Genomic DNA, 15470 nt, shown 5'->3' with positions numbered 1-15470 from the left:
CTTTACTGACTTGAATGAGGCAGATTGCACATCTCTGAGCGATTGTTTCAGGCTTTCTGCAGACTCCAGCAGTCATCCTTACAGTGATTTATGATCTATTCATACCAGGAGGGTTTTCTGTGCCATCACAATTAAATATGAAATGGGGATAACAAAAACTATGATCATGGAACACAATTATGTGGCAGTTCAAAACCATCTTACAATGAGATAATCAAGGGTCTGGGGACTATAGTGATAATTGGGCCTACAAATTTACACCCCACTTGTGAGCTCAAACGTTGTCACAATAACCTATGGCAACAAATGTTGATGGGAAAAGGTGCAAAAGGGAGAAAGACTGAATCAGTCCAAACAAAAAGGCCTCCTGGTATAACTCAAGGACAGCATTAAGCTCATGGTTGGTAAACAAGAACAGCATGGAACCAGAAATCAGTGAACCAAAACTAGTGTGCCAGACACTAGTCCTAGCTGGTGGATGACGTGATGAGGGGCTGGGCTATTCCGCCCACCACTCCCTTTGTGGGTCCTTGAAGAGAGAGACTTTAGGGAAGAAAAACTAGCTACTGGAGCGAGTGTCACCATCATGGCTGCCACCCCCTCCATCTCCTGGGACCCCAGACCTTCTGCATCCTAATCCTGAGAAATGTCCTGACCAGACTAGGCCAGGCAGAGGGACCCAGATGACATCTCCACCTCCACCGGCTCTGGCTAAATCCCAAACTCCACCTAGGATAACACAACAACAACAACTACAACAATAGCAGCTCCAGCCCATCTCAGCTTCTTCTCTGTTCCCCAAAAGGACAATTATTGCCGTCTGTGACACCCACTAAGAGACTGTCAGAAAAGAGGGGGTTTCCTTCTAAAATCTCTCTCCAGCTAAAGGGAACAAGAGTTGTTGTTAAAATGAAAGCCTCATTTAATTCGTCGTATTCCAAATGCTTTAACCATTTTGATTCTTTTCTCTCTCTTTGATAGAAGGTTAAAAGGATGTTTAATGGTGTGCTTGCCATGGTATTAAACAAGTACAACACTGACAGACCCCGGGATCAAACCTAGGACCTCTGACGCATGAGCTAAAAGTCACATGGCTGTTAGGTAAGGCTGTAGCAGACTCATTAATCTCTAAGGTGGTCTCAGTGGCACTAGAGAGAACAGAGCACCACAACCAGGAGGTGTGTGGGTTACACAAGCTGAGTTTTCTACATACCAAACCCAAAATTCATTTAACACTGTTTAATGTTGGACATCGACTGGGTTATGTTAACACCTCTGGCCCTTTTATATGATCAGAATCAATTAAACAGGACAAGCTGTGACATTTGGGCCCATCTCCAGGGTGTTTGGATCCAGAGTTCTGGTCAGAGCCCATCTCTCGAAGTTAGAGCCGGAAAAGATCCACTGGGTCACAGGTCCATTTCTCCCATCATTCCCTACAGCATATTCCCCAGTGCCTTGTCCCATCCAGCTCTGCCTTCAAGATGTGGCTCTGAATGACCCCATGATGAGAAGAGCTGTCATGGAAATGCCTCTTATGATTCAATTAACTTATTTCCCCAAGTGGGACAAATACTGGGAACACCCTATCCCACCACCACACACGTAAGGGGTGAAATCCTGGCCCCACCAAAGTAAATGACAAAATTCCCATTGACTTCAGTTGCGCCAGCATTTCATCCCAGATCTCGAACCTTAGCTTGCAGGACCTGATGTTTACTCAGTCCATATTTGGATGACCTCGTTTACCCACCCACAAGTAACAGGAAAGCTATGACAAAGGAACGAGGTTTTGTCTGTCAAAGCAGCTGGATTCAGATTTGCTTTCCATAAGGATCATTTGGGATCAGGGAAGGAAGAGTGAAGGGGGCCAGTTGATTACGGTAAGTCATCAGACTCAATTAGCACCAGACTAGAGCTGTAACACTTGGTGAGATGACGAGCTGGGATATGAGAACCTTCTATAGGTATTCAGTGGGTACAGATGATCTTTCTCCCTCTTACATAGTGGGGGTGACTGATACAAAGAGGGCATGGCTAAGAAGTGGGATGAAAGTGAGCAAAGGGAAATTGAGGATGAATTCTGATGAGGAAATCCTTTCCAGCAATCAATCTGTAGAACAGCCCTTCCAGGGGAACAACAGAAACCCCACCATTTAGGGCATTTCATACTAGACTGAAGGGCTACAGGGAACAATTCTGCATGGGCTCCAGGGAGCTGGATGACGAAGGCTGGTGGAAGTCATTGCAGGTGCTCAGCACTTCGCAGGAAGCATTCAGCACCTTGCAGGATAGGGCCTTCGATGATCTAACCGGTCTCGTCTGTCTCTAATATAAATTATGGTAAATATGAAGAGAACAGGTCTCCGGAAGAGTGATCTGGATCGCTTGGTAAGCTGGGTGCAAACAAACAGTATGTGTTTTAATACAGCTAAATGTAAATGCATCCATCTAGGAACAAAGGATGCAGGCCGTACTTACAGGCTGCGGGACTTCTATCCTGGGAAGCAGAGACTCTGACAAAGATTTAGGGCTTGTGGTGGATAATCAGCTGATCATGAGCTCCCAGTGCGACACTGTGGCCAAAAGAGCTAATGGGATCCTGGGCCACACATACTGCAGAATCTCGAATACGAACAGAGAGGTTATTTTATCTCGGTCTTTGCCACTGGTGTGACGGTTGCTATAATACTGTGTCTAGTTCTGGTGCCTACCCTTTAAGAAGGAGTTATAAATATGAGAGTTTTCAGAGACGAGCCATGATTAAAGGATTAGAAAACATGCCTTATAGCAGTAGTGGCCAAACTTTTCCCCTCCGCCATGTACATTGGCCAAACCGGACAGTCTCTACACACAAGAATAATGGACACAGATCTGACATAAGGAATTATAACATTCAAAAACCAGGAGAACACTTCAACCTCCCTGGACATGCAATAACAGACTTAAAAGTGGCAATTCTTCAACAAAAAAAACTTCAAAACCAGACTCCAACGAGAAACTGCAGCACTGGAATTAAAATGCAAACTGGACTCCATCAAATTAGGCCTGAATAAAGACTGGGAGTGGATGGGTCACTACAAAAACTAATTTCCCCCTGCTGATACTCTCCCCTTCTTGTCAACTGTTTGAAATGGGCCACCTTGTTTACATTGGCCGCATTAGCACTACAAAAGTGATTTCCATCCCTTCTTGTCAACTGTTGAGAATAGCCCACTTCCACCTTAATTGAATTGGCTCATTAGCACTGATCCCCCACTTGGTAAGGCAACTCTTTTCATATTCTGTGTATTTATACCTCTCTACTGTATTTTCCACTCCATGCATCTGATGAAGTGGGTTTTAGCCCACGAAAGCTTATGCCCAAATAAATGTTAGTCTCTAAGGTGCCACAAGGACTCCTCGTTGTGTTTGCTGATACAGACTAACACGGCTACCCCTTTGAAACCTGTCTCCCTGCTTTTAGTTCAGGTGCCCAGACCTGGAGCAGCCAGCAGCAGCCCAGAGCTGTCTCTAGTAAGAAGGGTGAATAGTCTGTTATGTATGGCTGACCCCAAGCCCAACCAGCACCCAAACAGCCTGGCGCTTCCCCTAGCCCACCCTGTCCCCGTTACCCCCAAAAGGCCACTAGCTCCTGCTCCACCACTTCTTACATCAAGTGAGGAAAGCGGGCTGCTTTGTCCCCCTCCTCCAGTCTCAGGGATTTCAGGGAGAAGCCAGGTGGTCTGTTGTCCTCCTTTTCCCTCCCCAGGAAGACCTGCAGGTCCAACAGGGATCATCTATTACTCTGTGTTTGTACAGCACCTAGAACAATGACCTGATCATCATTGGTCACTAGGCACAACCGTAATAAACATGATTAATAATAAATAATAATACTCAGGGGTCTAATCTGGCCCTTGGAACAAACACTAAAGGAAATTCACAAACAAACAAATTTGTTAAAAAAAATAAGCTGTAAGGGTAAGAGAGTATGTTTGGGTAGGTTCAGCTCAGGCCCCTTCGTAGAACTACACTTTCTTGTGTTGCCAACTCTTACAATTTTATCGCCAGTCTTGTGATATTTAGTGGGTTTTGTTTTCTTAAAGTCCCAGCTCCTGGAGTCGGGTTATTTAGTGAGAATCTCAGCTTGCATTTAAAAAGAAAAGAATGTTTCTAGCCCTGGTGGTTGCAGAGGTAATCTTGAAAAAGTGAAACCCAAAAGACTCCAACACCAAAAGGCAAAGAAAACAATCCAAAATGTATCATTAAAAAACAAAGCAACTCGTGATTTTTAAAGACGAATGTCACGATTTAGGGCCTGACTCATGATTTTTGAATATTTGGGGTTGGCACCAGTGAGCTTGTCTTTGCACAGTGGATAGCGCAGAGTACAGAGTCAGGGCTTTAACAAGATGCAGAAATCAGGGATACACCTGGGTCCTAAAAACATGTGAATCAGGAATATTCACACTTCTAGAAATTGAGTGACGGAAAGGTCATCCATTTGTCTGTCCGTCCATCCTCTGGTGCCTCATGCAGGATTATTCCCCACACTATGGTTTCTAGTTTTTTGTCCAGCCGAGTTTTAAATGCCAAGGAGTGAGGTTTCCTATCGCCCCCTTGGGAGACTACTCAACAGTCTAATACCTAGCGCTGTTAGCAGAAAGCCCCAGACACCAAATTCAAAGGCAGATGCAATGCAAATGAATTAATTGGAGGGACTCCATCAAAAGACAATGAATGCAACTGAGACAGGGCACCCAGTGAAAGAATGTATTTGGGGAGAGGACGAGTCAGAGCACCAAGGTATCAGTCCACTAGCAACAAAGCGAAACCTCTCTGGTTTGCAATGTCTTTTTCTTGAAAAGTGTAGTGGGTCTAACTGGTGCATGATGGACCTTTGTGGGGTATGGTCTGCTTTAGGGGACAGCATTCAGCTTGCACGCTGCCTATGGAAATGGCAAACTTTTCAAAAGTCAGGAAATTCCCACCAATGGACTCCTATTCTGGTGGATTCTCCATCACTTGAAAACTTGAGCTCAACAAGAAGTTCTGGGCTTGGGCCAGGAATCACTGGATGATGCTCTCTAACCTGTGTTCTGCAGGAGGTCAGACTAGATGATCTTAATGGTCCTTTCTGGCCTTAACATCTATTCACCTGATCTTCCCGTCCAGCTTCCCCTGGCCTGGCTCATTCAGATGGCACACCCCAAGATGTCTACTTTATTTCTCTCCCCATGTCCAGCTCAGAACCTGCAGTAGTGTCATAATAATTTATATATTGCCTTTCAGTCTGATGACGCCAAAGCAGTTCAAAATCTGACACATAATTCATACAGATCGCTTCCCCCATATCACTGAAATGCAGCCAGCTCTGGTGGGGTGAAACAGAAGTTCTGTTCCTGTCCAAATGACAGCTAGCAAAGCATGTAACAGCAAGGTCAGGTTTGCTGTCCATACTAAATGGTCACACAGACACCCTGCAGCATTCAACCTAAAAACAGGCCATTCATGATACAAGTTCCCCAGCGCTAACTCAGCCCTGCCACATATACTGGGCCCCACCAGGCTCTCAGGATCTGCTCCAAAACCCACTGAAATCAATAGAAAGACTCAGATTCATTTTAAAAGATTTGGATTAAGCCCTTGGTTACATTGGAGGCTGTCATAAATATAAAGGGAAGGGTAAATCCCTTTAAAATCCCTCCTGGCCAGAGAAAAAAAATCCTCTCACCTGTAAAGGGTTAAGAAGCTAAGGTAACCTCACTGGCACCTGACCAAAATGACCAATGAGGAGACAAGATACTTTCAAAAGCTGGGAGGAGGGAGAAAAACAAAGGGTCTGTGTCTGTCTATATGCTGTTTTCTGCCGGGGATAGACCAGGAATGGAGTCTTAGAACTTTTAGTAAGTAATCTAGCTAGGTACGTGTTAGATTATGATTTCTTTAAATGGCTGAGAAAAGAATTGTGTTGAATAGAATAACTATTTCTGTCTGTGTATCTTTTTTGTAACTTAAGGTTTTGCCTAGAGGGGTTCTCTATGTTTTGAATCTAATTACCCTATAAGGTATCTACCATCCTGATTTTACAGGGGGGATTTCTTTATTTCTATTTACTTCTATTTCTATTAAAAGTCTTCTTGTAAGAAAACTGAATGCTTTTTCATTGTTCTCAGATCCAAGGGTTTGGGTCTGTGGTCACCTATGCAAATTGGTGAGGCTTTTTATCCAACATTTCCCTGGAAAGGGGGGGTGCAAGTATTGGGAGGATTGTTCATTGTTCTTAAGATCCAAGGGTCTGGGTCTGTAGTCACCTAGGCAAATTGGTGAGGCTTTTTACCAAACCTTGACAAGAAAGTGGGGTGCAAGGTTTTGGGAAGTATTTTTGGGGGAAAGACGTGTCCAAACAGCTCTTCCCCAGTAACCAGTATTTGTTTGGTGGTGGTAGCGGCCAATCCAAGGACAAAGGGTGGAACATTTTGTACCTTGGGGAAGTTTTGACCTAAGCTGGTAAAGATAAGCTTAGGAGGTTTTTCATGCAGGTCCCCACATCTGTACCCTAGCGTTCAGAGTGGGGAAGGAACCTTGACAGAGGCAGATGGAACTGTCCCCATGGAACTGTCCCCAGACAAGAACTTGGCACACTGTGTACATTTAACAGTGATTATAGGACACAGGTCTTGATCTTATGCTAACTGAAGTCAGTGGCAAAGTTCCCATTGACTTTAATGGTGCAGGATCAAGGGCTAATTGGGTATAAATCTGGAGTATCTGCATTGAAATCAGTGGCTCTGTTCTCAACTTTATACCAGTTTTAAGTCAGAGCAGAATTTGGCCTATTAGAAATGAAAGAAACCTATTAGATCATTTAGTCCAGTGGCTCTCAATCTTTCCAGATGACTGTACCCCTTTCAGGAGTCTGATTAGTCCTGAATGCCCGCCAAGTTTCACCTCCGTTAAAAGCTATTTGCTTACAAAATCAGACATAAAAAGACAAATGTGTCACAGCGCACTGTTCTTGACAAATTGCTGACTTTCTCCTTTTTACCTTTGTATCAATATAAAATAAATCAGTTGGAATATACATATTGTACTTACATTTCAGAGTATAGTAGTATATAGAACAGTATAAAAAAGTCACTATCTGTAGGAGATTTTAGTTTGAACTTAACTTTGCTAGTGCTTTTTATGTAGCCTGTTGTAAAACTAGGCAAATATCTAGATGAGTTGATGTACCCCCTAGAAGACCTCTGTGTACCCCTGGTTGAGAACCACTGATTTAGTCTACCCAAATCAGTGCAAGACTCTTCCTTACAGTCTATTTGCCAGTGTTTTGTCCCATTCAGATTTAAAATATCTCCAGTCCTTTTCCCTACTCCCCTGGGGACAGACCATTCCTTGTAATCCCTTTTAAGACACTTTCCCCAGATATTCAAGCTAAATTGACATTTGCGTCATTCCATCCACTGATATTCTCTACCCTTTCACAGATGTGCAGCGTGGCTGAATGTATGTTGCTGTGGGAACCTTCCCTTTCCAGTTCTCCGACATCTGCGCATTTAAACTTCCACCCTGGATGCTCTATTATTGCTGTGGGCGGGAGAAGCTTGCATTCATTTTTTCAAATGCTTTCCAAACAAGCCATGAAATAGCTATATAGCACCAAGAGCAACAGCAGAGCTGGTTCCAGTAATGACCTGCCTTTTTGCATCATGCTTAATCTATCACAAAAGACGTTGTTATCAGAGATCTGCCTTTGTCCCACAAAGCTCAAAGGCACCAGAGGAAAAGGTGGCTGCCGCTGACCCTTTTGAAGAAAAAGAAATCCAATCTACCACAACGAAAGTCTCAAGCATCCAGGACGTCACAGACAACACTACGCTGTGCATGATGACCCACTGAGAACGTAACGTGAAGAGGAGGAATAGAATTCCTGCTCCAAAACACAGGCCCCTCCTACTTGAGCCAAAAGAGACTCGGAGCAGATGGCAGTATAGGGCCTATCACACATAGCTGAGCAGTTCTGATTCCATCCAGTAGAGGGTAGCGGTTACACATACACAGTAGCTGCTTCTTTACAGGATCTAATCTGTATTTCTCAAACACCCATCACGGTAGTATGTAGGGAGTTTATGGCTGACGTTTGAACCTCAAGACGCTCACCTGAATAAAATACCAGTCCCAGGGCAGAACGGATGACGGACTGAGGTATGTGCTGGTTCCAGTATTTGTATATGGAGTGTCCAGCATTAGTGCTGGTCTTTTCTAATGTCTTAGAGAGCCACTTTTAGGGAACATGTGGTGTCCTCCTGACAGGCAAGTAGTGAGGAACCGTTCAAGGCAGAGAGACAATGAAAAGAGAGAGAGAGAAATACAGATGGAGAGGGAAACTAGAGGAAAATGGAGAGGATGAAAGGAAGGAAGGAAAGGGACAACTGAACTGAGAGAGCTCTGGAAGGAGAGTGACTCATAAAAACAGGTCTCTGCAAACACTAACCAACGTTGTATGTTAGAGACAGATCAATGCATGCAACTTAATTTGCAGCTCAGACATCTGGGCTTCAAAAGTTTGATTCAAAGGCCAGCATTACTGGGGACACTTCACGTTCCACTCAGGAGAAAAGGAGCAGAGAGGGGGGAGAGAGAACACAATGGCAAAAAGGGAAACAAAATGCGGAGCAGAGACAGGAAAGAGTATGGCATAAAACAGCTTCTGCAGATTGTTTGAGCGTATTTCTGCTGTCTTTTCATTGGTGATGCAGAAGCCCTGAAGGCTAGTTTGGGCCAATGAACTTGAGAGAGTCTCCCTGGCCGCATATGAACAGACACGACTGTCATCAGCAGGGATGGGATGGATCTCATCAGCAGGGATGGATGGTCATGGCCAAAAGGGTGATGACGCCAGCTGGAGAATTGCTGGAGAGCTCTGACACTCCTGTCACCCCCTATTTTTGCTTAACCACACACCTCACCATGATGGCCAGGACAGGGAGGAGTAGGAGGTGCAAAGCTACTCATGACATCAACCAGAGATCCCTCTGGTTTGATGGCCACTTTGTGCCAGAAGACACTTCCCCCATACAATAAACCCAGAGATTCCTCTTGGAAACAGGCCACAAAATATCCAGGTAGTACAGCCAGCGGACCACTCCCTGCCCCACCACCCTACCCTTGCCCTGGGGCACTAGGACAGACATGATGGCTTTGCTCAGAGTCCTTGATCAAACAGAAAGCTGCTGGCACGGCTCTGTCACCCAGCCAGTGACCTGGATGGGTGCATGCCTTTGTCGCTCTTGGGAGCAGATTGCTGGCAGCACATTGGATAGATAACAGGACAGGGAGAGAGAGAGGGAGACAGGCCCTAGATAAGGTGCTAAAATTAGCCCAGCTCATAATTGGAAGCAGGCAAGAGGAAGCACGGCTTTTAACCAGGTTCCTGTCAGTGAGATGCCAGCTCTCTGCTAACAGCTCTTCGGTGAATGGACACAGCTGTAACTACACACACAGGGCTGGGAGCCCACAGAGACAAGCCCACAGTCTCCTCTCACACCTGTTTATGTTAGTGTCACTCCATGGACGTCTAGGGAGCTGTTCCCACTTGACAGCGAAAGAAGAATCAGGCCTGCAGGCCCCCTTCTGAGCTCTGCCAGTAACTTGTGGCAAGATCTTGGGCAAGCCACTTGCCTGCTCTTTGCCTCGGTTTCCCCACCTGTACGATGGGGGTAACGATACCGCCCTCCCAGGGGGCTGCAGGGTTTAATTTAGTTTGTAATGCACTCAGATGCCAGGTGCTGGAGAAGTGTGAGCTATTCTAGACGAGCCAACTGCTCTGTGATGTGGGGGATTATAAACACTGGCGACTCTGAAAGGACCCACCGAGCTCAGTGTCAAGTGGGAGAGTATCAGGGTTTGAGCACAGGAACAGCTAGACTGGATCAGACCCAGGATCCATCTAGTCAGTGCTTAAAGTGGTCTGAAGAAAGTGTGCCAGCAGGAGGGGTCTATCATAACCCGAGAGCTGGTTAAAGTGCACCCCGCCGGGACCCAGCTCCACATTTAATTATGTTTTTTTCCTCTGGATCTGCGACCCCTTACAACCCTCCCGTCTTTAAGCCCTCATCTAGTCCTGTGTCCTGTCTCCACCAGTGGCCAGCATGAGCTGCTGCAGAGGAAGAGGCTACAATCCCTGCAGTCAGCAGATATGGGATAAGCTACCCTCAGGTAAAATTTCTTCCTAACCCCAGTAGTTAGAGGTTGGCTTTTGGTCTGAATGCTGGCCTCTGTTGGAAATCTAGAGCCTCTTTAACCCCAGTTTGTATCTCCTGCTCCATCCTGAATCCCATTCCCCAAACCACTGTTTCCTCTGGGAACGGCAAGCCGGAGCCTTTGAAATGGGAACAGGACAGTGCACCCATTCAGCGTGCGGCCTGGGAAACATGCCCGCCTGACTTCTGCCGTCTGCACGGCTAAAGGTTTTGCAGTGTGAAGGAACAAGCGGGCAGCTGTGTCTTCCCAGAGCTGTTCCCAGCCACCCTTGTAACGTCACGTCCATGTGGTTTATATCACATGGCTTGCATATGATTAATAATTACCCAGGAAAGCGGAGTGCACTTATCGCAGCATCTGGTTCTCGGGGAGATGAGAGTTTCTGCTCTCAGTTTATATTCAATATTCCAGCTGGGTGGAGGAGAGGCAGAAGGGCACCCGGTGACTCATCAGAGGTCATGCAGAATGGAATGATCAGCCCTGCCAAAAAGGGGCTGTGGCTACACTGGGATTCTAGCTACTGGCACAAACCCCTGAAGCAGACAGGATTCACTCCGGTGCAACTCATGTCTACCCTGGAGCTGTGCACTGCTGCAGCTACCAGGGTGTAGTGGGTAAAATCCCAGTAGACAAATGGCCTAAATATAACCAGCCATAAGTAAATAAATAAATAATACCACCTAGCTCTTTGATAGTACTTTTCATCAGTAGGTCTCCAAGTGCTTTACAAAGAACATCAGGATCATTATCCCCATTTTAGAGATGGGAAAACTGAGGCATAAAGGGGTGCAGTGACTTGCTCAGGGATATCCAAAAGTTCAGTGGCAGAACTGGGAATAGACCTCAGGTCTCCGAGTCCCAGTGCAGCGTTCTACCTACTAGGCAACACTGTCTCCCTACCATACTCCAGGTTCTCCCGACTGCCTGCCCTCTGCTCTCACTGCATGAATTCAGCCCTTGGACTTAGAACGCAAACAGCTGATGCATTGCCCTTTAGAGAAGGAGGCGGCATAAGAACCTGGGGGGCTCTTCACCTGACGCTCACAGCAGAAAGCCAGGTCACAGAGACACACAGGCAGAGACGAGCTCAGCCACATTAAAGTCACGGGCACTGCGGTAGGGACAGGAAGGTAGAGTACAATCTCAGTTCCGTTACCATAGCTCCCATTGGCCACCCCCACAAAACAGTCACATTAGCCCAGGGATGGGTGGGGGAAGAACCGACTTCCTCTACCCAGCGCAGCCATTCTTTAGGAGGTCAGATTCCTCATCTTTTGGCTTCTGCACTGGGCCTCGCGCACAATTCCTCAAATGCACCTTGATCCTCACCTGCAGCCTCCCACTACTAATCCAGTCCCGGCCCTCCCCCATCCTAGCTCTGCCAGTGCCCCTCAGTCCTCTCCTCTTATTGTTATTTACTATTCATATCGCAGTAGCCTCCAGGAGCCCTAGTCATGCACAGTGGCCTCGCCGCGCTAGGAGCTGTCCGCACACAGAACATGAGGACGGTCCCTGCACCAAAAAGTTCACGCTCTCAGTCTGAGGTTCCCTGCACACAACTTGGCTGATGCACCCTGAGGCTGACCTGCAGCACCGAAAGCAGAGTGTCACCATGCTAAAGGCCCAGCCCTTGACTAGCGTCAGGATCCATCATTTAGCACAAGGTCTCTCTGCAAACACTTTCCACTGGCAACAGCAGAGGATGGGGGGGATCTGGGGAGCTGACAGAGTCAACCCCAGAGTGGAACAGCTTTCCTCCATCCTCAGTAAGTTTCCCACATCTCCCTTCCTGCCACGCGAGATGACAGGCCAGCGACATGCTCTCTGGCAGGAAGACACAAGCATCTGGCAGCAAATCAGGGATCTGCTCTTACCTGCTGCTGGCTTTGTTCCTCCAGGTTGAGTTTGACCTCGAGAGACTGCCGTGCTTCCAGGAAGGCCTTGCGGTGCTTGCGGTCTGCCATGTAGTAGGACATGATGCCCACAGTGATGGTGCACAGGTAGATGGCGACATTGGACAGAATCTTCAGAGAAAGCGAGAGAGAGAGAGAGAAGGGGTGACGTCATCAGTGCAGAAGGGAAAGACAAGAGGGAGCTTGGGGGAGAAGGCAGGGACATTGCTGTCCACACTCACCACCACCAGAACTGCCACATGGACAGCCCCATGGTCCATGTATCCCAGAATCATGTCTCCCACAGCAGGCTGCTGCAAATGTTTCCAAGAAAGGAATAACCACCACCACCCTGAATTAGCCTGACCAGGGGCCTATAGGAACACAGGAATTGTCAGATTGGATCAGACCCATGGTCCATCTAGCTCAGCATCCCGCTTCCCATAGTGGCCAGTGCTTCAGAGGAAGGTGTAAGAAACGCCCCCGGAAGATCTCATCCTAACCCACAATAGTCCTGGCATATGAGGCTTTATATCCCTCCTTAAATTCTCATTTCTTGGTCTTTAGCATTATAACTCTGGATATTCCTGTTGCCCTCTTTGCATCTTGTTCATGGCTTCAACAACTTCACATGGCCATGAGATCCACAGTCTAAATCCTCATTGTGTAGGAAAGTATTCCTATTTATCAGGTTTAAATTTGCCACCTTTCCATGTCATTGAACGTTCCATAGATCAATTCTGTAATAAATCCGGAACGCCCCAGGACTTCCTGGCTCTCACTATGCTGCACAGTATGATCACTCGCAACTTCATGGTGACTGCGCAACAAGAACTCAGCTCCTCCTGCACTGCACCCTGATTTAAGGGAGAACCTCCTTGTACCCACTAACTGTAGAGGGCCTATGACACACAGTTGAACAGCTCTGGCTCCATCTAGTAGAAGGAAGTAAGACACATACACTAAGCAGTTCATTAGGATCCTATACCACATGGAGAGAATCATAGGATATCAGGGTTGGAAGGGACCTCAGGAGGTCATCTAGTCCAGCCCCCTGCTCAAAGCAGGGCCAACCCCCAATTTTTGCCCCAGATCCCTAAATGGTCCCCTTAAGGATTGAACTCACAACCCTGGGTTTAGCAGGCCAAAACTCAAACCACTGAGCCATCCCTCCCCCCAGAGGGGCAAAGGGTCAGCATTCCATAGGCTTGCTCCTGTACTATGTAGCAGCAGTGCGAGTCAAACCTCTGGCAAGAACAGAGGAGCCCATCCATGCTACCAGATGTGATTTCTGCTCCCTGCTCAGCAAGGTTCCAGTGTGACTTCATATTTTTAGAGTCTGTCGGACAGGCACACCGCACTGTCAATCTGAAACCATGGTAACTTCTTTAGCAGGGTTTCAAAGTGACAGCACGGACATACTCTGCTGTGCTGCTATATATAGATGCTAAATAAATGATCAATAACACTAGCAGCAGGACATGATCTTTTTATTATGTTCATCCTTGCCCTCCCCTCCTCATGCCATGTGCTCGTTTAGATTAGTTGCCTTCGCTCGGGGGGGGGGAGGGTGTCTTTTCCTCCTCTAAAGTGTCACGCACATTCACAGTGCTGTATAAACAAAATCTGAGACGATGATGATGATGTTGATGATTTAGGAGTAACGTAAGCAAGCCCTGTTGGTGCTGTGTAAACTGAAGGGGGTGGCTTACCCTTTTAAGCATCAGGATTGACATTCCTAGTCTCCTTGGAACCACCAGTTCAAATCTCAGCAGCCTATCTGCATCTGCTCAAGGTAGGCAAGCTGAGTCGTTTAGGTTGGAGTGAGAGCCATTGAAAGCAAATCTGCAAAACCTCTGTTCTGGGCAGACATGGTACTTCACAGAGGATACATTCATCAGTGGCTATTAGGTAAGATGGTCAGGGATGCAACCCCATGCTCCGGGTGTCCCTAAACATCTGACTGCCAGAAGCTGGGAGTGGACGACAGGGGACGGATCACTCGATAACTGCCCTGTTCTGTTCATTCCCTCTGAAGCACCTGGCACTGGCCACTGTCAGATGACAGAACACTGGGCTAGACGGACCATTGGTCTGACCCAGTATGGTCATTCTTATGTTCTTACTTTTTGTACGAGTACTATTATCTGTATTCCTGTAGTGCCTAAGAGCTCCAGCCACGAACCAGGACCCCGTTGCGCTAGGTGCTGTACAAATGCAGGTTTGTTCTGGTGCCCTTTACAAGTTGCTCCTCCCCCCTGTGCAGGGCCTCAAATGGCTGGACTGCGTAACTCAGGAGATCACACTGGTCCCTTCTGGTCTTAACATCTGCCAGTCTTCTACCTCTCCTCTCATCCACCACTCACACCTAGGCCCTTCACATCATGTACAAATTCTGCTGTTTCCTTCTCCACCCTCAAAGACCCGGCCCTTCCTCTCTGGCCTCCTAAACCCCTACACTGCCCTTCAAAACACACCACCAAAGTTCTCTCCCGAGCCTGCCATTGGGAGCAGAGCACGTCTCATGCACACACACTCGCTCTGCATCCCCCCTTGCCTGTAACAGGCTGCAGCCTCACTGCATTTGGGCCAGGATGTGATTATTCACTCAGCCAGGGAGCCAAGTTACCATCTACATATATTGGCCTCCCTCTCAGACAGGGAGCAGTGATTTTGGGCGCCCAACTCAAGACACCTTCCAGGGGCCTGATTTTCAGAAGTGCTGAACCCTTTGAAAAAAAAAAAGTCAGACCGATACTATAAGGTGTCTCAATCACTAGTCACCTTGGCCATTACTTGTTCCCAGGCAGCATCCCATTAAAGATCACACACATGAGAAAGCCACTGCTGTAACACCTGCCAAGCCGGCGCACTCTGTTTTCTGTCCTGGCCTTACGGCCCCTTCAGTCACCCCGGGGAGACACATTCTAACTTCTCTTCATTAAAACCTGCTTAGCTGTTTTGGAAAAAGTCATCAGGTCTATAATCTCCCGGGAAGGCCACAGGGGAAAGGAACTTCTTGAGTAGTTCTGCCCCAAGCTACGCACTTTGCTATGCTGAACACAGAGGCTAGGGGGGCCAGGTCTACGCCGATACAGCACCACGGAAAGGTGTTGCACCCATTTACACTAGGTCCAGATACAAACAACTCCAGGCACAAATTCAGATCATACTCACTTCTATAGAACTGGTCAAGCCAACAGAGAACATACAGTTTATTTGCATTTGTTTCCAGTTTATTTGCACTCATCATACTTTAAGTTCTCAAAAAGCAAAAACCACTGGTAAGGGTCCTTCAACCCCATAGCTGGCCAGCTTTCCTCGATCCCA

The 15470-nt window shown here is 47.1% G+C and overlaps 1 protein-coding gene across 2 annotated transcripts in view; it reads right to left on the bottom strand.

Moving 5' to 3' along the window:
• Positions 1 to 15470, bottom strand: part of ADCY3 (adenylate cyclase 3) — a 94481-nt gene that overhangs the window by 58640 nt on the left and 20371 nt on the right. For both annotated transcript variants that reach the window (XM_084624720.1, XM_084624721.1), the window contains exon 2: positions 12123 to 12272. In XM_084624720.1, coding sequence (XP_084480846.1) covers positions 12123 to 12272 — 150 coding nt within the window. The remainder of the gene's footprint in view (positions 1 to 12122; positions 12273 to 15470) is intronic.

The sequence above is a fragment of the Lepidochelys olivacea genome (assembly GCF_965140295.1).
Source record: "Lepidochelys olivacea isolate rLepOli2 genome assembly, chromosome: 3".
NCBI lineage: Eukaryota > Metazoa > Chordata > Testudines > Cheloniidae > Lepidochelys > Lepidochelys olivacea.
The sequence above is the reverse complement of the archived record's forward strand: the minus strand, read 5'-3'. Positions and strand labels throughout refer to the sequence as shown.